General features: G+C 53.1%; 2 protein-coding genes across 2 annotated transcripts; both read right to left on the bottom strand.

Moving 5' to 3' along the window:
• Positions 1–8,354: 8,354 nt before the first annotated feature.
• On the bottom strand, positions 8,355–9,332 carry LOC136993102 (olfactory receptor 14A16-like). The gene has a single exon (XM_067303115.1). The coding sequence runs from the start codon at positions 9,330–9,332 to the stop codon at positions 8,355–8,357; it is 978 nt and encodes a 325-aa protein (XP_067159216.1).
• An 11,812-nt stretch (positions 9,333–21,144) lies between these two features.
• LOC136993069 (olfactory receptor 14J1-like) lies at positions 21,145–21,630 on the bottom strand (the record flags this gene model as incomplete). The annotated part of the gene is made up of 1 exon (XM_067303087.1): positions 21,145–21,630. A coding segment is annotated over one exon (486 nt), but the record flags the coding sequence as incomplete, so codon positions are not given.
• Between the last annotated feature and the right edge of the window lie 1,410 nt (positions 21,631–23,040).

The raw sequence follows: 23,040 nt of genomic DNA, 5'->3' as shown, positions 1-23,040 counted from the left end.
CCTCATGCTGTAGATGAGGGGGTTCAGAGTTGGAGGCACCACCGCATACAGAACAGTCACCACCAGATTCAGAGCTGGGGAGGAGAGGGAGGGGGGCTTCAGGTAGGCAAACAAGTCGGTACTGACAAACAGGGAGACCACAGCCAGGTGAGGGATGCACGTGGAAAAGGCTTTGTGCCGACCCTGCTCAGAGGGGATCCTCAGCACAGCAGTGAAGATCTGCACATAGGACAGCACAATGAAAACAAAACACCCAAAGGCTAAACAGACACTAACCGCAATAAGCCTGACTTCCGTGAAGTAGGAGTCTGAGCAGGAGAGCTTGAGGATCTGGGGAATCTCACAAAAGAACTGGTCCACTGTGTTGCCTTGGCAGAGTGGTATTGAAAACATGTTAGCAGTGTGTATGAGAGCATGGAGAAAACCACTCACCCAGGCAGCTGCTGCCATTTTGACACAAACTCTGGTGCCCATGAGGGTCCCATATTGCAGGGGTCTGCAGATGGCAACAAAGCGGTCATAGGCCATGACTGTGAGAAGAGAATACTCTCCTCCTAACAAGAAGACAACCACGAAAACTTGAGCAGCGCATCCTGAGTAGGAAATGGCCCTGGTGTCCCACAGGGAATTGGCCATGGATTTGGGGACAGTGGTGGAGACAGTGCCAAGGTCAAGGAGGGAGAGGTTGAGGAGGAAGAAGTACATGGGGGTGTGGAGGCGGTGGTCGCAGGCTACAGCTGTGATGATGAGGCCGTTGCCCAGGAGGGCAGCCAGGTAGATGCCCAGGAAGAGCGAGAAGTGCAAGAGCTGCAGCTCCCGTGTGTCTGCGAATGCCAGGAGGAGGAACTCGTTGAGGGAGCTGCTGTTGGACATCTTGCTATCTCCAGGCATGGGGGACTGTGCAAAGAAGAACAGACATTGAGAAGTTAGGAGAGAAGTTTCAAGCAAAGAAACCCCCAAATTTTGCAGTTCTCATAGAACCCCCCACACTGCCTCTCTCTTTACTGAGAGGATATTTGTGCCGCTCCCGTGCTTGGGCTCTGCTTTGCCCTGGCTGAGTGTGCTGTGAGGAACAGGGACCTCTGCTCATGCGCTCCACAGGAGTCAGTCCTGCTGTCAAGCAGTGGGCACAGGGGAATGGGGGTGACTAGCTCTGACATTCACAATTTCTGTCAGGTGAAAGCCACTCATCATGTAGAAGGGCTTCTCAGCGTCTTTCCTCTGAATTCTAACGAATGAGGTTTGAGGAACAGAGTTTCAGGGATTATATAGGAATTTTATTTTAATTTAGATGTCCGTGACACCCCTGGGGAGTGTTCCTCAGTGGTAGAAATCCTTGGCATTTCTATGGTGAGTCCTGAGAGGAAAGCATCCACTGTCCCTTGTTGCAGAGTGAGGACAGCTAGTCTGTCTATTACACTCATTCCCAGCTGTCCTGTGCTTGTAAATCTTTGGGCTGGAGGATGATCACACTCACATGTTGCCCTAGAAAGAAAGCAGCCCCTGATGAGAGCAGACAAGTCCAGTTTCAAAGTGCACATCTCCAAACTTCTCACCCTTTCTCTGGGCACCTCAGGGAGCTCTCCACACTCCCCTTCTAGCCAAGGACACACAGGGCTCTTTGCAGATGCCCACATACAGCCTCCCACCACCATCTCCATACTCTCAGCATCTCTGCACCTTCCTCATGGGTCTCTCAGATATCACAGAGATGCTATGAGACAGCAGTGCCTTTCTAGAGGGCAGCTCAAAGCCTGGCAGGACACCACAGGGAAACAGTCGAAGGACCGTTAGGACTGAGGATGGGCTCTCCCTAAGGGAGAGTCAGCTCATTTCCCAGCCTCACAGACTGCATTTCCTGGAGCTCCAGAGGTAAGAAGGGGGCTGGGCAGCCTCATTCCAAAACAGACCCCTCTGCTGCACAACTGGTAGCATCCATGTCTGAACTGCAGCTGACACTTCCCACCCCAGAGAGTCCGAGAGGAAGAACAGGGGCAGCATGAACAGGAGGGGAAACAAGGAGCAGCACCATGATCCAGGTGCCAGGGGAGGCAAGGAGAGAGAGACAGACGGGAGCTCAGGAAAGCCTTCACCTTACCAGCTAGGCATGCCACCTCGCAGGCAGTGACATTGCAGGGCAGTCACTCTCAGTCCCTTTGTCAGGCGCCTCTCCTCTGCTGGAGGGCTGGCTGCAGAAAAGGCAGCTCATGCCCTGAACCCCATGGCTGTCAGGGCAGAGGCTCTGCTGAGTGGGAGAGGAGACACAGGGAGCTTGCTCAGAGGAAGGTGCCTGCATCAGAGGGACTGACCACTGACCACGACTTGCCCAAATCCATCCTCCCATGATGATTCTGTTGGCACTTCCCTCTCACTCCCTGCCCATCTCTACTGCCTGAAGCTGTTCCTGCTGCCTGCAGCTTTCTCTCTCCCAACATCTTTTCCCTGTCCGTACTCACAGACCCTGTCCCACCCTCTGTGTGTGTGCAGTTCTGCCCTACAGAAACCTCCCGGATCAGGGCACTGTCCAGGGCACCTCTGTGCTCACAGGTCCTAAGGAGCAGGTCACATTAGCCCTGATAAGACCATGAAGGTGCTGCTGGTGCTGCTGTAGGATGAGGTGGGGTTGAAAGGGTTTGCTGAGCTTTCTCACAGACCTCCTGATCTCTGAGAGGGAAGGTCAGTGAGTCCCAGGTCCTTGCCAAACCACAAAACTCTTTCCTTTTTTCTCCCTGCCAACATTAGGAAACTGAAAGCCCTGGAGGGAAAGCTCCTTCCCTTTCAAGTAGCCTTTTTTGCACCTTCCTCTGCGGTGCAGGGACACTGCTCTGAATCACAGCCCTGCGCAGACCTGGGTGCATGTCCCAGCTTCACAGCCCTGCAGCCGTCCTTGGGAGAAAGTAGCAGCATGCCCTGTCCCTGTGACCGTGTGGCAGGGAATGCCTGCTCTGAAGCAATTGCCCCTGCTCTGCAAAGGAGAGCGATCCTTAAAAAAACTATCAGTCATGGGATGAAATAGGTTTGGAAGACCCTTCCAGGAACCTCAGTAGCATTGCCCTGCAACCAGAGACTTACTGTGTTCAGGGCTGTGAAGATTTCTCCCACAATAAGCTCTCCTCTGTCCTCCCACTCCACACTGCCTTGCACTTCTCTCTGCCTTGTCTCCTCTCATGTCAGCAGCAGCAGGCAGTGCCCAGAGCCCTGCTGCTCTTTGCAGGGGAGCTGCTCCTGCACACAGCCGTCTCTGGGCAGTGCTGCCCGCTTGCCATAAACTCCCTCCATCCCTGGATCCTGGCCCCACTCAGGAGCAGAGGCCCAGCTGAGCTCATGAATTTCTCTGTCCCTTGTGCTCCCTCCTCCTGGGAAATGTTCACTCCAATAAACTAAAATAACCACTGATGGTCCCTCTCTAAACAATACAGAGAGACCAGTTACAGCATTGTCCCTTGTTTCATCAGAGGATGGTTATCTACGAGAGGTGGAAATGTCCCTCTCTGGCAGCTCTGATTCCCCCGTCTTAAACAGGCAGGACACGTAAAACGGGGCAGGAAGGGAGCTCATTGACAACAAGGAGGAGACTGATCTCACCCCAGGCCAGACCCCACCAGTGCAGATGTCTCTGTCAAATCCAGTTCTCTGCACTTCCCTTTCTTGTCCAAAGAGGGAACTAAGCTGTCTCAACTGAGTGCTTTTGAGATACATTTTCTAATAACCAGCTAAGGTCCCGCAGGAGCCACCTCCAAAATTTCCAGCACCACATGGCAACACAGCTACCCCAAGGTATCTCAGGCAGCAATAGCCTCTCTCTTTGGTCAAGTGAATCAAGACAAAAAATATATATGTATATATAGGTATATATATACACACACATACATTATTCATCAAAATATAATTGCTACCAACACTCGGAATGGAGAAACTTTGTTCTCAGGAATTGCATTATTTAAACTGTCATGTTTCAGCTCTCTTCTGCCTCTCTGGCCTTTCTTCTTCCTTGGCCTCTTCTTTCTTCACAGAGCCCTCTAGGGAAAGATTCACTGAATCACAGCACTTAGGGTGGATGACACCTCTGGACGTCACCTAGTCCCAGCCGCCATGGTCAATGCAGAGGGAAGTAGATGAGGTGGCCCAGGGGCTCCCCTCACTTATGCATTGTCCCCAAAGGTGCTGAGAGTGTGCTCCATCCACTGTGCAGGCCATTCATAAAGGTGTTAAACAGTCCTGCCCCACATGTTGATCACTGAGGGATGCTGCTAGAAACTGGCTGCCACTTGGAACTTGTACCACTGATGACAGCGTTTCAGCCTGATGGCCCATCCAATCTTCCACCTGCCTTATGGTCCATTGATCCAGGGCAGAGCTCAACAATTTGCCTATAAGGAGACTCTGGGGGACTGTGCCAAAGCCTTTGCTAAAGTGAAGGTGCACAGAAATCCCCGGCTTTCCTCTTGTGCACACAGGCATTCATCTGATGGCAGAAGGCAATCAGGTTGGTCAGGCATGGTTTCCATTTCCCCTTGGTCAACGCATGCTGCCTCTTCCAGGCCTCGTCCTTTATACGCTTGGAGATGGTTTCCAGGAGGATTTGCTGCATCACCTTCCCAGGGACTGAGATGAAGATGACGTTCCCCAGATCCTCCCTCTTGCCCTTCTGGAAAATGGCTGCGATGTCTGCCTTTTCCCAGGCATCAGGAACCTCCCTGATTACCCTGACATTTCATAGACAGTTGGGATCAGCATTGCAGTGACTCCAGCCACCTCTCCCTGCACCCTGGGGTGCTTCCCGTCTGGTCCTGTGGACCTGTGTGTGCCCACTGGGCAAAAGTCCACCCCAGCTGCATATTCCTCTACCAGGGGTGAGGCTTTGCTAACAGAGATGCTGCCAAAGGACTCAGGGGCCAGGGAGGCCTGGCAGTAGACAAGACCAGGAAAAGACAAGGGAAAAGAGGCAATGAGCTCCTCAGCCTTTCCCCTCTCTTTGTCACTACTTCCCCTGCCCCACTGAGGAGGGACACCACATTTTCCTTGGATGGCTGCCTCGTGCTACCCATGTACTTACAGAAGCCCTTCAGGTTACCCTCCCCATCCATTCCTAGCTCTACCTCCAGCTCCAGCTCCACCCGAGCTTTGGCTTGCCTAACTACAACCCAAACAGGATGAAATCTTCTCTGCTGCAGTGCAGGGTGGTGATTCCTTCTATTCCTCTTGCCTCTCCACCATCTCACAGTCACTGCAGTGACAGTCAACCTCCAAATTCACATCCCCATCCAGCCCGAGCTTCAGGCAAGAAACCAAGGGGAGGATGGCGCCATCTACTTAGAGGCACAAACTATAGAGGTACAGAAATCACACGGCAGAAAAGCTTGCTCTTCTCTCCTCACCCCTGAGGGGATCCAGGCAATGGCCCTTCAGGGGGTTAAAGACAGATGCAAGGAATTTCCGTTGTAATGTAGATATGCCTGAGGCAGTGCCTCCCAGGCTGCCCTTAGAGTCAACGGGGAGGGGGAGGTGTTCACCTGCCTTCTTTTAGGTGGTCACATAAAGCACAAGGACTCCTGTCCCAGAGACATTTGCTCTGTGCTTGAAATGGGGCCTGAGATCATAGGCCTTCAGGATAATTCAGGTGGAAGGGACCACAGGAGGCCTGTAGTGCAACGTGCTGCTCAGAGCAGGGTCAGATAGAGGGTCAGAAAGCAAAAAAAATGCTGCTGCCAAAGGATTTTGGGGTGATACAGCAGGAGAAGACATTAGAGGGCTGACAGGGTGATCCCATGGACAAAAGGGATTACTTCTTCCCCTTCTCCTGAGAATGAATCCTCAGCTCTGCAGAGAGAAGAAGCTGGGACACAAACTTTGCCACTAACATGGAGGTGGAGAATCTCCTGATCCCCTTACAGGCGGAGGCTGGTCCAAAGGCCACCACTCCAATGGCACCAGAACCGCAGGCATGCCTGCCTTCTTGCTGGTCACCCTGCAGCCCCAGGCAGGAGGTGTGCGGGGAACAGAGTGGGGTGTGGAGCCTGCAGCCCTGGCCACCCAGCAGGTGTGGTGGGACCCTGCTCCTCTAGATGAGACTGGGCTCTCCTGCATTTCCCCAGTGTGGAGCCTGCATCCCCTCCAGCTGGGAATACAGCCCGGCAGAGAGGGCCAACACGGGAAACATGATCTCTGTTCAAGGGTGTGAAGGGAGAGGAGAGGTCAGAGGGGGATCTGCTCATGCCCTGGGCAGTGATTCCCTCCCTGCAGCCAGTACAGCCCTGCTGATGCCCTGTAACCTGTGAGCCCAGGAGATGGGACTCCGATCTGCTCTGGCTCTAAAGATTTCTCCGCCCTTAAGACCCAGGATGCAAAGCACCGGTCTGGAGACACCTCAGCAGTCGAAGGGCCTGAATGCCTGGTGTGTTCCTGAGAACATTTCTGCAGTCTCAGAGCACTGGTTTGACTCCTGTTGCCCATGGAGCAGAGACTCCTTTTGAGGATGAACTCACTCACTGTATAACTGAGGACAGGCTTGACCAGGCAGTACAAATGCCTGCAAGGCCTCAACCCCACAGCAGTGTCCCCTGCCCCTCACTCTGCCTTCCAGCCCCTTCCTCCTAGAGGATTTGGGTTGGGAGGGACCACCAGAGATCTGCAGGACCATGATGTGCTCTGAGCTGGGCTAACTTGACAGTTATATCAGGTTGGTAGGTGCTTTCTCCAGGAGAGTTTTTTAAGATCTCCTGTCCCCTGCCGCAGTGCTACTCAATACCATGAGTATTCTTTATTTTTTTCCTTAATCTCATGTGGAATTTCCCTACTGCATCTTCTCCTTGCTATCTCTTGTCCTCTCCTCCCCTTGGCCCCCAGACAGACCATCCCATCTACTTTGACTGAGGACAATCACAGCCTCACCTCCAGGCACAGCCTTGCTGGGATCTCCTGGGACCGTTCAGGCAGTCTGTGGTGGCCAGCTGCAAGCAGAGCTATGCACTGCAGGTCCCTATGTAGTCTCAGATGAGAATGTATAGAAACATAACATGACCGAGGGCAGAGCCTGTGGGCCAATGCCAGGGAAGAGTCAAGGGAAGCTGGCATGAGAAGAGAAGACCTCCAGCAGCTCCTCTCCACACCTGCACAGGGAGTGATGCACCCAGCAGTGCTCCTGAGAGAGGACGGTGACACAGGACAGGGGGCACTGTGAGCTGCAGTGCTGAGCACTGACCATCTGTGCTGGGTCTGGGAGTCCTGACAGGTGGTGCTGGTGGCTGTAGACCTTGAGAAACCCACAGTCCTGGTAGCAGCAGTGAGTCCCCTCCATGACCGTTGGGTGCTTCTGGAGTGTCGTGGCTCCCATCTGTGTCTCATCCCTCCACCAGCCCAGCCCTGCTGCCCTGCACGTGGCCCCACAGCCCCACTGTGCAGGCATCACACAGGACAGGGTGTGTTCTGGGATGGGGAAACATCCCCCCAACATAGTCCCCATGATAGTCCTTGGTGCCCTGTCTCCCTCAGCTCTCCTGCCTGACAGCCTCCCACCAGTCCCCAGACCCTGCCCAGACCTGATCCTTTCCACCGGGATCAGCAGAAGGCCATGCTCTGGGGTTTGATGAGGTCTGAGCCCACAGAGAGGTCAGGCAGAGCGGCCATTGCCCCCCCACACATGCTGAGGCCAGCAGGCAGACGGAGCGGGTCACATTCAGAGATAACCCCTCTCCAGGACCAGAGGGAATGGCCAGTGCTGGAAATGACTGGTATGAGGGGCTGGATGTGTGAGGAGATTCCTGGGGCAGTTTCTCCTCTCTGTTCATGCAGCAACAAGCTGGGCTGCATCTTTGCACTGACGCACCCTGCTTGAGGGCCCCCATGGGAGGAGGATGGTCTACAGACCCAGTAGATGGCCCCAGGACCTCCTCTGCATGCTCCCTGACAGCCCTGCAGAGGACCCAGCACAGGGCTCATCGTCCCAGGGCTCACAGCTGGACATCCAGTCCTCCAGCCAAGCATGGAGCCTTGTCTGGGGGTGACTTTTGGGGTAAGGACCAGCACGCAGAGTGGGTGAGGTTGTATCAAGGAAATGTGCTGGGGACATGGCATAAGGGACAGCAGCTTTGGAGGAAGAGCCCAGCCTTCAGGCACTGCACCGGAAAGAACCTACTTTATTACAAAGCTGCTGCGATGGAGTCAGCTCTGACCCACTGTTAGACACAACTTTATATGGACACCAAGTGAGACAGAGCAGTCTCAGTGAAGGTGGAATGAATCCAAGCATTTGTGTAGCAACATGGTGACAAATAATAATAACAACAGCAATAGTAGTGATAATAAAAATAACGTGAACAAACAAAGCTCTGTCCTTGTACGGGATGTAGGGGGAGTCATTTGTGGAGAGCAATAGCAATGTTACCTCTGCTGAAAAATGTCCATGAAATCACTTTCCTCAGGGCATCTTTGAGCTCCTTGTTCCTCATGCTGTAGATGAGAGGGTTCAGTGTTGGAGGCACCACCGAGTACAGAACAGCCACCACCAGATCCAGAGCTGGGGAGGAGAGGGAGGGGGGCTTCAGGTAGGCAAATAGGTCAGTGCTGACAAACAGGGAGACCACGGCCAGGTGAGGCAGGCACATGGAAAAGGCTTTGTGCCGGCCCTGCTCAGAGGGCATCCTCAGCACAACTGTGAAGATCTGCACGTAGGACAGCACAATGAAAATGAAACACCCAAAGACTAAACAGGCACCAACCACAAGAAGCCCAGCTTCCCTGAGGTTGGAGTCTGAGCAGGAGAGCTTGAGGATCTGGGGGATTTCACAAAAGAACTGGTCCACCACATTGCCTTGGCAGAGTGGTATGGAAAATGTGTTTGCAGTGTGCATGAGAGCATTGAGAAAACCACTGGCCCAGACAGCTGCCGCCATTTTGACACAAGCTCTGGGGCCCATGAGGGTCCCATAGTGCAGGGGTTTGCAGATGGCAATGTAGCGGTCATAGGCCATGACTGTGAGAAGACAATACTCTGCTGAAAACAGGAAGACAAACAGAAAGACTTGAGCATCACATCCTGAGTAGGAAATGGCCCTGGTGTTGCTCAGGGAATTGGCCATGGATTTGGGGACAGTGGTGGAGATGGTGCCAAGGTCCAGAACAGAGAGGTTGAGGAGGAAGAAGTACATGGGTGTGTGGAGGCGGTGGTCACAGGTTACAGCTGTGATGATGAGGCCGTTGCCCAGGAGGGCAGCCAGGTAGATGCCCAGGAAGAGCGAGAAGTGCAAGAGCTGCAGCTCCCGTGTGTTTGCAAATGCCAGGAGGAGGAACTCATTGAAGGAGCTGCTGTTGGACATTTGACTCCCTGCGGGCATTCGGAACTGTCCAAGGAGGAAGAGATAGAGACAAATGAGGACAGGCTTTTCTGAGCAAAACTTTCTCATAAAACCCTCCCAAACACATGCACATTACCTATCCCCCTATCAGCAGCACTGTCACTGAGCTCCGTTGCTTGAGCTCTGGATTGTGCTGGCCGAGTTTGACATGAGGAGCAGGGGCCTCTGCCCGTGGGCTCCGCAGGAGTCAGCCCTGACCTACAGGACTGCGTACATGGGAACAGGGGAGACTAAACTGTTATATTCCCAGGTCCAGTCAGATTTCATCCACACATAATGTTGAAAGCATTTTCAGCATCTTCGCTCCCACTTCTAAATAATGTGGGTGCATTAACAGTTTTAAGGCTTCTTTTGTTTCTTTCAGCTGACCCTGTCACACCTGAGGAGGATTCCTGCAGGTAGAAATCCTCAGCATTGCTGCTGCACTCAGAGTGAGCAGCTGTGATTCTGGAGAGGCAAAAGGATTCACTCTGGCTTGAGTGCAGAGGGAGCAGAGCTGGCCTGTCCATCTGCCTTCTTCCCAGCTGCCCTGTGCTCCCACCTCGGAAGTGGAGGACAGTTGCACTCCTGTTACCCGAAAAAGAAACAACACCGCGGAGAGCAGAGGAATGCACTTGCAAAGCGCCCATCAGCACTCTTTCTGAGGGGAGGTGAGGCAGGTCTCAGCCCTCCCCTTCTAGCCAGCAACACATCGGACTCCTTCCAGCTGCCCACATCCAGCCTCCCACCAGCATGTCCCAGAGTGGCCTCAGTATCTAGGTGTCTTCTGCCTGGGGCACCTCGATAACACGCAGCTGCAATGGGAGAGCTGTGTCCTTGTGGAGGGCAGCTTGCAGCCCAGCCAGACACCCCAGGGAAATGGCAGAATGTCCTAAGGATGGGGTGTCCGGACAAGAGAGTTGGCTCATTCCCAGACTCCCACACTGCATTGCCCAGAGCCCCACAGGTTAGAGGGGCACTTGGGCACCTCACTGTCAAGGACACATCTGCATGGCAGGACCTGCAGGGTCTCGGTGTCTGAACTGCATCAGAAAGCCCCCTGCCCAGAGAGTCCAAGGGGAAGCACAAGGGCAGCATGGGCAGGTGGGAAACATGGAGCAATACCATGATATTTGTGTGGAGGGAGGCAGGGCCACAGAGGGACAGAGGGGCACTCAGGGGTGTCTCCTCTCCTGCATGTCCGGCTGCTGAGGAAACGACTCCTGCCCTGGACCCCCCAGCCTTGAGAGCAGAGGGCTGTGCTGGCTGGGGGAGGAGAGGAGGCCTCGGATTTGACAGTTTCCTCTCACACTCTGAGCATGACTCTGCTGCCTGGAGCCGTCCCTGCGGGGAGCTGTTTGTTTCTCTGTCCCCACATCTCTCCCCTCTCAGTGCTCACACACCCCATCCCACCTGCTGTGAGCTCAGCTCTGCCCTGCAGAAACCTCCCTGGGGGCAGGACGCTGTCCAGGGCACCTCCGTGTTTGCCGGTGCTATGGAGCAGGGGAGAGAAACCTTGGTGAGGCTGGAAAGGTGATGCTGGTTCTGTCCTGAGGCTGAGGGGTGGATGAAGGCATTTGCTGAGTCCCTCCCAGAACTGCTCCTCTCTCAGTGTCACTGTTTTGGAGCCTCAGTCCCCTGTCTAAACCTGACAGATCTATTCCCATTTCACCCCACCGAAAGAGAATCAGATTGAAAGCACAGACTCATGACAGCCCCTTCTCTTTCATGTATGCCCTGTCTTGACCTTCCTTTTGGAAAATCTTCTCCAGAAATGTCCTGGGAGTGAGCTGAAGCTGTGTGCAGCCCTGACGCACACGGCAGCCACTTGATGGGACCTGCCCTCCTAGTGGTCTCTCCTCCCACCCAGAGCTTCTTCCCACAGTGCCATGGGGAGCTCCCTGGGCAGGCTGAGTGCTGACCCTCGCAGGTGGCAGAGTAACTGCCCCAGGCACACAGCACCCTAGGGCACAAAGACACTGCTCTGAATCACAGCCCTGAGCAGACCTGTGTGTGCTCCATGGCTTCACACACCTACAGTCACCCCTGGCAGAAGGGAGCTGCATGCCCTGTCCATGTGACGGTGTGGCAGGGAATCCCTACTCTGAAGCATCTCCTTCTCTGCCTATGCACTGGATGTGCCGGGAGTGCGATCCTTAAAAAGCCTGTCAGTTATAGGATGGGCTGGGTTCAGAAGACCCCTCCAGGAACGTCAGTAGTGTTGCCCTGCAGCCAGAGACTTACCATGTCAAGGGCTGTGAAGATTTCTCCCACAACGAGCTCTCCTCTCTCCTCCCACTCCACACTGCCTTGCACTTCTCTCTGCCTTCTCTACTCTCATGTCAGCAGCAGCAGCAGGCAGTGCCCAGAGCCCTGCTGCTCTTTGCAGAGGAGCTGCTCCTGCACACAGCTGTCTCTGGGCAGTGCTGCCTGCTTGCCATGAGCTCCCTCTATCCCAGGAGCCTGGCTCCGCTCAGGAGCAGAGGCCCAGCTGAGCTCATGAATTTCTCTGTCCCTTGTGCTCCCTCCTCCTGGGAAATGTTCACCGAGGTAAACCAAAATAATCACCTTTGCTCCCTCTCTAAACAATGCAGAGAGACCAGTTACAACATTGTCCCTTGTTTCATCAGAGGATGGTTATCTAGGAGAGGTGGAAATGTCCCACTTTGGAAATCCATATTCCCATGTCTTAACTAGGCAGGACACCTAGAAGGGGTCAGGAAGGGAGTTCATTTACCCATGGTTCAGATGCTGGTTCAGATGAGTCTATCTGGGTATCTCATGCCCGTTTAGAAGCCCCTGGGATGCAGTGGGATTCAGCTAACTCCCGCGAACTCCACAGACACACAGGAGGTGGGATTCCCCTTGCCAAAACTGGACATGTCCAGGACATGTGCCAGTGTCTTCTTGCTCTGATGGAGCAACTGGGAGACCCACATACTTATGGAGCATCAGCTAGGGGCCAGGTGGAGAATTTCCTTGGCCATCTCAAATGACACTAGATGCCTCCTACTACTAGAGCTCCACTCACTATAAAGCTGAGACATAGGAAGATCCCAATGATACACACAGATAATGCAATTCAGTGCGAACACTTGATTTAATGACAGAGAAATAGGCTGGCAGGGCCATGTCAGGTGCCTGGGGTGTCCAGCAAAACCACGTGTGTCTAGCAGATACAGCATGGGACCTCCAGGAAAGCCATGGCCCTTTGGAGTGGCACTGGGCAAGTGCCCCAGGGCATCTTGGGTTTCCTGTGTGTGCCCAAACAAATGAATCCCACCACTGCCTTTAGGCAAAGTCCATCCCGTCTACATCCAAGCATGGTGCACAAATGGGAGGCACATCACACCAAGGGCTCCACTCTAGTCTCTGCACTCTCAAACCCTTCTTGCTCTCTGCCCTCTGAGCCTCTTCTCACCCCCCAAGATGATATGAACAGGGACTGTGCTAATGATGACCTCAGGGTGGCTGGATCACAGGCTGCCCGGGTCCAGGGACTTCTTCAGTGGCACCTTGTCCTGCCTGGAGATCAGTTCACCTCTGTCACAGGCACCAAGGTGCTGCAGAGTCAGTTCAGGCAGCAAAACCCTCTCCTCCCATTCCTGTATGGCCTAGCTCTGTTTCTCGCTGGCCTTGGGCCTTGCAGACTTTGCTCTCTCAGTGGGAACCTCCTTTCATCATTACATTGCCACTTGCTATCTAGGACAGCATGTCACCACTTGCATTCAAAGCCTTTGCATACATGAAGTCCTTGCTAAAAGTTTTCCCTGTGACAAATCTTCAGTCGGCACCGCAGCTGAGGTGCTGAAACTAAAATATATGCAAAGATATGGAGCCTGTCACAGGACTGCCCCATGGTTGGAACACCTGAGATGTGGTGGGATCACTCACATGATGGAGTCCTTCAATGGCAGGGTGCAAGTTTTACTGGAGACATCAGCAGGGAAGATGAGGCGGGGGATGTCCTGTGTGTGAAGGGGTAGCTTGAAGGTATGGAGTTCTTCCATGGGATTAACAAAGAGGGAGCTCTGAGGAGTAGAGGAGCTCAGGAATACTGGCAGGTCATTAAGCACCCATCAAGCACAAGAATGCTCCTTATGAACAGTTTGTAAAATTAGCAGACATCTCTGGACCCCAGCTTGGCTAAACAGGGAGCTCCCACATGAGCTCCAGGGCAACAAGGCAGCATACGGAAAGGGGAAGAAGGCAGAGGCTGCAAAGGAGGAATTTAGAGATATTGTCCAGCAAACTAGGGATGGTGTTAAGGAAGCCAAAGCTCCTCTGTGATAGAGACACTTGCAGGGGTGGTCGAGGACAGGAGGAAGATCTGCTGCTGCTTCAGTGACAGTAAAAGAATAAACAAGGAAATGTGAGCTCACTGCTGACTGTGGCAGGGATTCTAGCAAAAGCGGATGTAGATAGGTCAAGTCAAGTCCTTCCTGGCTTCAGTCTTCACCAGCAAGCTCTCCTGAGCTGTTGTGCCTAGAGTCAGGACTCCTGAGGAGAAAAACAGCCTACAGTGTCCAAGCCTCTAGAACTCAACCCCTACAAGTCTATGGGATTGGATGGCTGGCATCAGAGCTGGCTGCTGTGACAGCAGGGCTGCTTGCTGTCATCTTTGAAAGGTTGTGGAGATCAGGGGAGGTCCCAATGAACAGCAGAAGGAATATGTTGTGTCCATCTTCAAAAACAGCCACATGGGCAACCTGGGGAGCTGCAGGCCATTCAGCCTCACGTTGATGAGGAGTGTGTCATGGAGCTGTACTTGTGGAGGAGAGGAGAGTAGTGGATGTCCACTAGACATCCAGATGGGCAAAAAACTGCTTGGATGATCGAGCTCAGAGGGCTTTCATGAATGGATCATGCTTTACCAGAAAGCCAGGTAAAGGTGGGGTATGCAGGGGTATGCACATCCTGTCCTGTTTGAAAGGCTCATCAGTGGGGCAGAACAGCCTGTGCATCAGGACAGGCAGAGACCTGACCGGCAGAGGAGTGACCCCAAGGAGAAGGCCCTGGAAGTTACGGGGGATGGCATATGAGCCAGTGGTGCATGCTCACTGCAAATCAGGCCAGCTGCATACAGGACTGCATTAGGAAGAGCATGGCCACACAGGCAAAGGCAGTTCTTAACTCCCTCCACTCAGCACTGGTGTGGTCATGTCTGGAAGAATGTGTCCCAGTGTGGGCTGCCCAGTGCTGGAGGAATGGGGAGCAACTGGAGAGGGTCCAGGGGAGGTCTGCCCAGATGGGGTTGGGGGCCTGAAGCACACGGCCTGTGTGGAGAGGTTGAGGAACCTGGGCTTCTTTAGCCTGCTGAAGTGGAAGCTAAGGCCAATACCGTAGTCACCTGTAACTGCTTGAAGGGTGGTTTCAGAGATGAGGGAGCTTTTCTTGGGAGTGGGAAAAAGCATGAGATGGGGAAAGAGCCACAAAGTGCATCTTGAGAGTTTCATACTGTATTTCATGTTAAAAGAATGTCACTCGTAGGGTATTGCTGTGATGCAACTGGACACCCAGAGGGACTGCGTGATCAGCCCGTGGCTTTCTGTTTCAAGGAGCCACCAGCAAGGATGGAGGGATTTCCATAAAGGTGAGGAGATCGTGCAGTGAGAGCAAGGTGGGGAAGCAAGTTGGGTGTCTACAGGCTGCAGGGAAAGAGGCACAGATTTCTGACAGCTTAGGACAGCCTGCATTGGAGATGATGGAGGGCACTGTCAAGGCTGAAAGCCTCCAAAAGAACTGAGGTCATTGCTCCCTTTGCTATGGCTGGTGCATCTGCCACCGAGGCCTACAAGAAGATGATGCTTCCTTACAGCACTGGGCGTTGTTGCTTCCTCACCCCCAGGGATCCCAGGAGGTGTTGTAATGTTGTCCTGCATGAGGCATTGTGCACCCGCCTACCCTCACACTGCCCCTGGAAAGAGCCCTGAACAACACGTGAGGGAAAGGATCACCCTACCCAGGGGCTGGCTGTCAGTGCCTGCTCACTCTGCTTGATAACACACATCAAGGTTGACTTGGCATCACAGCCACCCTCACATTGCCTTTGCCTACCTGCAATCAGGGCCTCCAACTTTCTGCTCTAATCAGCCTCTGGGGAGCCTTTCTTGGTAATGGCCCTCAGTGGGACCTGTTAATGTTCCAAGAAACTTTGGGATTTTCTTCTGACTTTCTTGAGAGGTTTGTTCAGTCTCAGCACCTGAGGTGCATGGGCTCAGCACCAAATACATTCGAGGGATCATTAAAATGCAAAAAACCCTAAGGAGCCAGGCCTCTTTCCATAATTTTCTTCAATTCTTGTGTGGCTAGTTGGGGAAGTTTCAGGAGTGTATTTAAAAGAGGAAGATTTCAATGAGCACAAAAAAGAAAAAAAAAAGGATTTCTGCTTTTAAAGTTTTCCTTCTTTTTCAGCTTACAAACTAGATATCCACATTCTCCAACTGATATGGATCCAGAGTGTCTCCTAATGAAGTCGGGACATGTAGGAAAAGCAGCATCCTTGAGATCAGAGATCCATGAACAACCTTCCTCCCCACCTCCCCAGCCCTGCCATTTCTCTCATCAGCCACTGGGGACTTCAGATCACTCTTGTGAAAAATCGAACCTTTTGCCACTCAAGGCTGTAGCTGAATGTTACAGCTCATGTGCACCAATTCCCACCTGCTTTCCTTCAAGAACTAGCTGCAAACAGACACAGAAGGGTTTGTCTTAATTGCAGACAAACAAAAATAATCTTGATCCAGTGTCATAACAAATAAAATACAATCCTCAACTGTGCACATGCCCAGGGAGTCTGATGCAAAGATGACTTTAGAAATGATCAGTTAAGCAGGATATATGGAAATATGTAAAAGGTTACTGAGATTAAACCCACAGCATAAGAGACAGAGCAGTGGTAATGCAAGTTAATGGGCAGATCAATATTTCTTCTCCCGAGACGAACACCCTTCCTGAAGATTTCCACTATTTCATCACAGGAAAACATTGACATTAAAAATTAGCCAATCTTTTGAGCTGATGAAAGTGTGTTCCTATTTTTGGAATGGTGAAAACAGTTCTTCACCTTTTCAGGAAGAGCTCAGTTGTCCAACCACAAGCACCCAGTGGCACTTGGAGAGGCCCCAGTGTCTCTGAGGAACCTGCCTGGGCCTGACAGCTCGCGCAGGGGTCCTGCAGGAGAATGGAGCCCCTTGGAGCTGCAGAGGGAGGCTGGGCAGAGGGGACTTGGGTGCCTGCAATGGCACCAGCTGTCCATGACCCTCTGACTGCATCCCACCCCAGTTCTGAAAATAACTTTCCTTTTTTAAAAAAAAGTAAAAACACAACATTGCCCTAAAAGACCACTATATTAAGAAAAAGAAAATAAATCAAGAAAGATAATAAGAATAGAAAAAAAAAAGTTGGAAAGTGTAACAAAGCATTTCTTTGCTTTCAGTCTTTTTCTTAATTTCTTTCGTGCTTCATTTTTAATGTCAGTTTCTAAACATTTCTGCTATAATCAGGCCTACACCATTAAACAAGATATTTTTGTGTCTCACACAGAGCCCCAACAGCTCAGAAAACCACCCCCTGCCCATGGCTGTCCATGCCACCCCTCACTCTTTGAGCAGAGCACGTCGCACTCTGAGGTGTTGAGCTCTCTCAACTAGTGAGGAAAGCAGGGTGACCAGCTTCAAGGAAATGCTCTACTTCTTGCTGGCCAAATTTGCACAAATCTCAACATACCTGTGTTACCATGATGTTTTAAAGGAGTCCGTAAAACATCTCGCCACACTCCCTTTTCATTGTGCACACAGGCATTCATCTTATGGCAGAAGGCAATCAGGTTGGTCAGGCACGGTTTCCATTTCCCCTTGGTGAACGCATGCTGCCTCTTCCAGGCCTTGTCCTTCCTATGCTTGGAGATGGTTTCCAGGAGGATTTGCTGCATCACCTTCCCAGGGACTGAGATGAAGAGGACCAGCCTCTCATTCCCCAGATCCTCCCTCTTGCCCTTCTGGAAAATGGGTGTGATGTCTGCCTTTTCCCAGGCATCAGGAACCTCCCTGATTACCCTGACATTTCATAGACAATTGGGATCAGCATTGCAGTGACCCCAGCCACCTCTCCCTGCACCCCGGGGTGTTTCCCTTCTGATCCCATCGACTTGTGTGTGCCCACTGGGCAAAAGTCCTCCCCAGATGCATCATCCTCTACCAGGGTGAGGCTTTGCTAACACAGATGCTGCCAAAGGACTCGGGGGCCAGGGAGGCCTGGCAGTAGACAAGACCAGGAAAAGACAAGGGAAAAGAGGCAATGACCTCCTCAGCCTTTCCCCTCTCTTTGTCACTACGTCCCCTGCCCCACTGAGGAGGGACATCACATTTTCCATTGGATGGATGCTTTGTGCTGCCAACATCCTTGCAGAAGGCCTTCAGGTTATCCTCCCCATCCCTTTCTACCTCCAGCTTTAGCTCCAACTCCAGCTCCAGGTGAGCTTTGGCTTGCCTAACTCCATCCTAAACAAGATGAATTCCTCTCTGCTGCAGTCCAGGGTGGCCATTCTGTTATTCCTCTTACCTCTCTACCGTCTCACGGTCACTGCAGTCACAGATAACCTCCACATTCACATCCCCATCCAGCCTGAGCCTCTGGCAAGAAACCAAGGGGAGGGTGGCACCATCTACTTAGAGGTACAAACTACAGAGGTACAGAAATCACACTGCAGAAAAGCCTGTTTTTCTCCCCTCACCACTGAGGGGATCCAGGCAATGGCCTTTCAGGTGGTTAAAGGTGGATGCCAAGAATTTCCATTTTAATGTAGCTATGCCTGAGGCAGTGCCTGCCAGGCTGCCCTTACAGGCAACAGGGAGGAGGAAGTGTTCACCTGCCTTCTTTTAGGTGGTCACATAAAGCACAAAGGACTCCTGTCCCAGAGACATTTGCTCTGTGCTTGAAAAGGGGCCTGAGATCATAGGCCTTCAGGATAATTCAGGTGGAAGGGACCACAGGAGGCCTGTAGTGCAACGTGCTGCTCAAAGCAGGGTCCAATAGAGGGTCAGAAACCAAAGAATGCTCCTGCCAAAGGACTTCTGGGGGTGATACAGCAGGAGAAGGCAGTAGAGGGTTGACAGGGTGATCCCATGGACAAGAGGCTTTCCTTTTCCTCCTTCTCCTGAGAATGAAATCCTCAGCTCTCCAGGGAGAAGAAGCTGGAACATGAACTTTGCCACTAACATGGAGGCAGAGAATCTCCTGAGTCCCTTACAGACAGAGCCTGCTCCAAAGGCCACCACCCCAATGGCACCACACCCCCAGGCATGCCTGCCTTGTTGCTGGGCACCCTCCAGCCCCTGGCAGGAGGTGTGCGGGGAACAGAGTGGGGTCTGCAGCCTGCAGCCCTGGCCACCCAGCAAGTGTGGTGGGACCCTGCTCCTCTAGATGAGACTGGGCTCTCCTGCATTTCCCCAGTGAGGAGCCTGCGTCCCCTCCAGCTGGCAATACAGCCTGGCAGAGAGGACCATCATGGGAAACATGAGCTCTGTTCCAGGGTGTGAAGAGAGAGGGGAGGTCAGAGGGGGATCTGCTCGTGCCCTGGGCACTGATTCCCTCCCTGCAGCTGCTACAGCCGTGCTGATGCCCTGTGACCTGTGAGTCCAGGAGGTGGGACTCCGATCTGCTCTGGCTCTAAAGATTTTTTCAGCCTTTCAGACCCAGGAGGCAAAGCACCGGTCTGGGGACACCTCAGCAGTCGAAGGGCCTGAATGCCTGGTGTGTTCCTGAGAATGTTTCTGCAGTCTCCTGGCACTGGTTTGACTCCTGTTGCCCATGGAGCAGAGACTCCTTTTGAGGATGAACTCACTCACTGTGTAACTCTGAGGACAGGCTTGACCAGGCAGTACAAATGCCAGCAAGGCCTCAACCCCACAACACTGTCCCTTGACCCTCACTCTACTTTCCAGCCCCTTCCTCCTAGAGGATTTGGTTTGGGAGGCACCACCAGAGATCTCCAGGTCCATGATGTGCTCTGAGCTGGGCTAACTTGACAGTTAGATCAGTATGGTAGGTGCTTCTCCAGGAGAGTTTTGAAAATCTCCTGTCCCCTTCCCCAGTGCTACTCAACTACCATGGTTATGTCTTTATTTTTTCCTTCAAATCATTTGGAATTTCCCATACTGCGTCTTCTCCTTGTTGTCTCTTCTGCTTTCCTCCCCTCCGCCCCCAGCCAGGCCACCCCATCTACTTTGCCTGAGGACAATCACAACATCACCTCCAAGCACATCCTTCCTGGGATTTGCTGGGACCACACAGGCAGACCATGGTGGCCACCTCCAAGCAGAGCTATGCACTGCAGGTCTCTACACGGTCTCAGAAGAGAGCATATGGAGACATAACATGATCCAGGGCAGAACCTGTGGGCCGATGCCAGGGCAGGGCCAAGGGCAGCAGGCATGAGAAGAGAAGACCTCCAGCAGCTCCCCTCCACACCTAGGCAGGGAGTGATGCACTGGGCAGCGCTCCTGAGAGAGGACAGTGAAACAGGACGGGGGGCACAGTGCAGTGCTGGGCACTGACCATCTGTGCTGGGTCTGGGAGTCCTGGCAGGTGGTGCTGGTGGCTGTAGCCCTTGAGAAACCCCCCAGTCCTGCTAGTAGCAGTGACTCCCCTTCATGACCGTTGGGAGCTTACTGGAGTGTCGTGGCTCCCATCAGCACCTCAGCCCTCCACTGGCCCAGCCCTGCTGCCCTGCACGTGGCCCCACGGCCTCACTGTGCAGGCACCACGAAGGACAGGGTGCGTTCTGGGGTGGGGAAACATCCCCCCAGGATGGTCCCCATGACAGCCCTTGGTGTCCCGTCCCCCTCAGCCCACCTGCCTGGCAGCCTCCCACCAGTCGCCACACCCTGTACAGCCGTGTCCCTGTCCCCCTGGGGTTAGCAGAAGGCCATGCTCTGCCATCTGCTGGGGTCTGAGCCTGCAGAGAGGCCAGGCAGGGATGGACATTCCCCCCATACAGGTGCTGAGGCCAGCAGGCAGACAGAGCTGGTCACATTCAAAGATCACATCTCACCAGGACCACAGGGAATGGCCAGTGCTGGAAACAGCTGGTATGAGTTGCTGGGTCTGGGAGGAGTTTCCTGGGAAAGTTTCTCCTCTCTGTTCATGCAGCAACAAGCTGGGATGGATCTTTGACATGAGGCACCCTGCTTGAGGGCCCCATGGGAGGAGGATGGTCTGCAGGCCAAGCAGATGGCCCCAGGACCTCCTCTGCATGCTCCCTGACAGCCCTGCAGAGGACCCAGCACAGGGCTCGTGCTCCCAGGGGTAACAGCTGGCTGCCCAGTCCTTCAGCTGGGCATGGGGCCTTGTCTGGGGGTGACATTTGGGGTAAGGATCAGCATGCGGGGCGGGTAAGATTGTCTCAAGGAAATGTGCTGGGGACATGGCATAAGGGACAGCAGCTTTGGAGGAAGAGCCCACCCTTCAGGCACTGCACCTGCAAGAACCTACTTTATTACAAAGATATTGTGATTGGGTCAGCTCTGACCCACTGCTAGACACAACTTTATATGGGCACCAGGTGAGACAGAGCAGCCTCAGTAAAGGTGGAATGAATCCAAGCATTGGTGTAGCAACATGGTGACAATTAATAATAACAACAGGAATAATAGTAATAATGAAAATAAAGGGAACAAACAAAGCTCAGTCCTGGTATGGGACACAGGGGGAGTCATTTGTGGAGAGCAATGGCAATGTTACCACTGCTGAAAAATGTCCAGGAAATCAGTTTCCTCAGGGCATCTTTGAGCTCCTTGTTCCTCATGCTGTAGATGAGAGGGTTCACTGTTGGAGGCACCACTGCATAGAGAATAGTCACCACCAGATCCAGAGCTGGGGAGGAGAGGGAGGGGGGCTTCAGGTAGGCAAAGATGACAGTGCTGACAAACAGGGAGACCACGGCCAGGTGTGGGATGCACGTGGAAAAGGCTTTGTGCCGTCCCTGCTCAGAGGGCATCCTCATCACAACTGTGAAGATCTGCACGTAGGACAGCACAATGAAAACAAAGCACCCAAAGGCTAAAGAGGCACTAACCACAAGAAGCCCAGCTTCCCTGAGGTAGGAGTCTGAGCAGGAGAGCTTGAGGATCTGGGGGATTTCACAGAAGAACTGGTCCACTGTGTTGCCTTGGCACAGTGGTATTGAAAATGTGTTAGCAGTGTGCAGGAGAGCATTGAGAAAACCACTGGCCCAGGCAGCTGTTGCCATTTTGACACAAGCTCTGCTGCCCATGAGTGTGCCGTAGTGCAGGGGCTTGCAAATGGCAACAAAGCGATCATAGGCCATGACAGTGAGAAGACAATACTCTCCACCTAACAAGAAGAAAAGCAGGAAGACTTGAGCAGCACAACCTGAGTAGGAAATGCCCCTGGTGTCCCTCAGGGAATTGGCCATGGATTTGGGGACAGTGGTGCAGACGGTGCCAAGGTCCAGAACAGAGAGGTTGAGGAGGAAGAAGTACATGGGGGTGTGGAGGTGGTGGTCGCAGGCTACGGCTGTGATGATGAGGCCGTTGCCCAGGAGGGCAGCCAGGTAGATGGCGAGGAAGAGTGCGAAGTGCAACAGCTGCAGCTCCCGTGTGTCCGCAAATGCCAGGAGGAGGAACTTGTTGAGGGAGCTGCTGTTGGACATTTTGCTATCTCTGGCCATGGGGGACTGTGCAAAGAAGAACAGACATTGAGAAGTTAGGAGAGACTTTTCAAACAAAGAAACCCCCAAATGTTGCAGTTCTCTCTTTGAGCTGGAGGATGATCACACTCATATGTTGCCCTAGAAAGAAACCAGCTCCTGCTGAGAGCACACGAGTCCAGTTTCAAAGTGCACAGCTCCAAACTTCTCACCCTTTCTGCAGGCACCTGAGGGAGCTCTCCACACTCCCCTTCTAGCCAAGGAAACACAGGGCTCTTTTCATATGCCCACATACAGCCTCCCACCACCATCTCCATACTCTCAGCATCTCTGCACCTTCCTCATGGGTCTCTCAGATATCACAGAGGTGCTATGAGACAGCAGTGCCTTTCTAGAGGGCAGCACGCAGTCTGCCAGGACACTAGGAAAACAGTCAAAGGACTCTTAGGACTGAAGATGGGCTCTCCTTAAGGGAGAGTCAGCTCATTTCCCAGCTCCATGGTCTGCATTTCCTGGAGCGCAACAGGTTAGAAGGGGGCTGGGGCAACCTCATTCCCATGCAGACCCCTCTGCTGCACATCTTGCAGCATCAGTGTCTGAACTGCAGCTGAAAAGGCTCCAACACCAGAAAGCCTGAGAAGAACAGGAGCATCATGGCCAGGAGGGGAAACAAGGAGCAACACCATGATCCTTCTGCCAAGGGAAGCAAGGAGAGAGACAGAGAGGCATTCTGGAAAGCCTTCCCCTTACCCAGCTGGGCATGCCACCTTGCAGACGGTGACATCGCAGGGCAGTCACTTTCAGCCCCTTTGTCAGGCAGCATGAAATGGGCCTGTAGCAGGAGAGATGCCCCTCTCCTCTGCCAGAGGTCTGGCTGCAGAGGAGGTGGCTCATGCCCTGCAGTTCCCTCTCATTCCCTGCCCATCCCTCCTGCCTGGAGCTGTCCCTGCTGCCAGCTCTTTCTCTGTCACAACATCTTCTCCTGGTCAGTGCTCACAGACCCCATCCCACCTGCTGCGTGCTCAGTTCTGCCCTAAG

Source organism: Apteryx mantelli, chromosome 11 (assembly GCF_036417845.1).
Source record: "Apteryx mantelli isolate bAptMan1 chromosome 11, bAptMan1.hap1, whole genome shotgun sequence".
In the NCBI taxonomy this organism is placed as follows: domain Eukaryota; kingdom Metazoa; phylum Chordata; class Aves; order Apterygiformes; family Apterygidae; genus Apteryx; species Apteryx mantelli.
The sequence above is the reverse complement of the archived record's forward strand: the minus strand, read 5'-3'. Positions and strand labels throughout refer to the sequence as shown.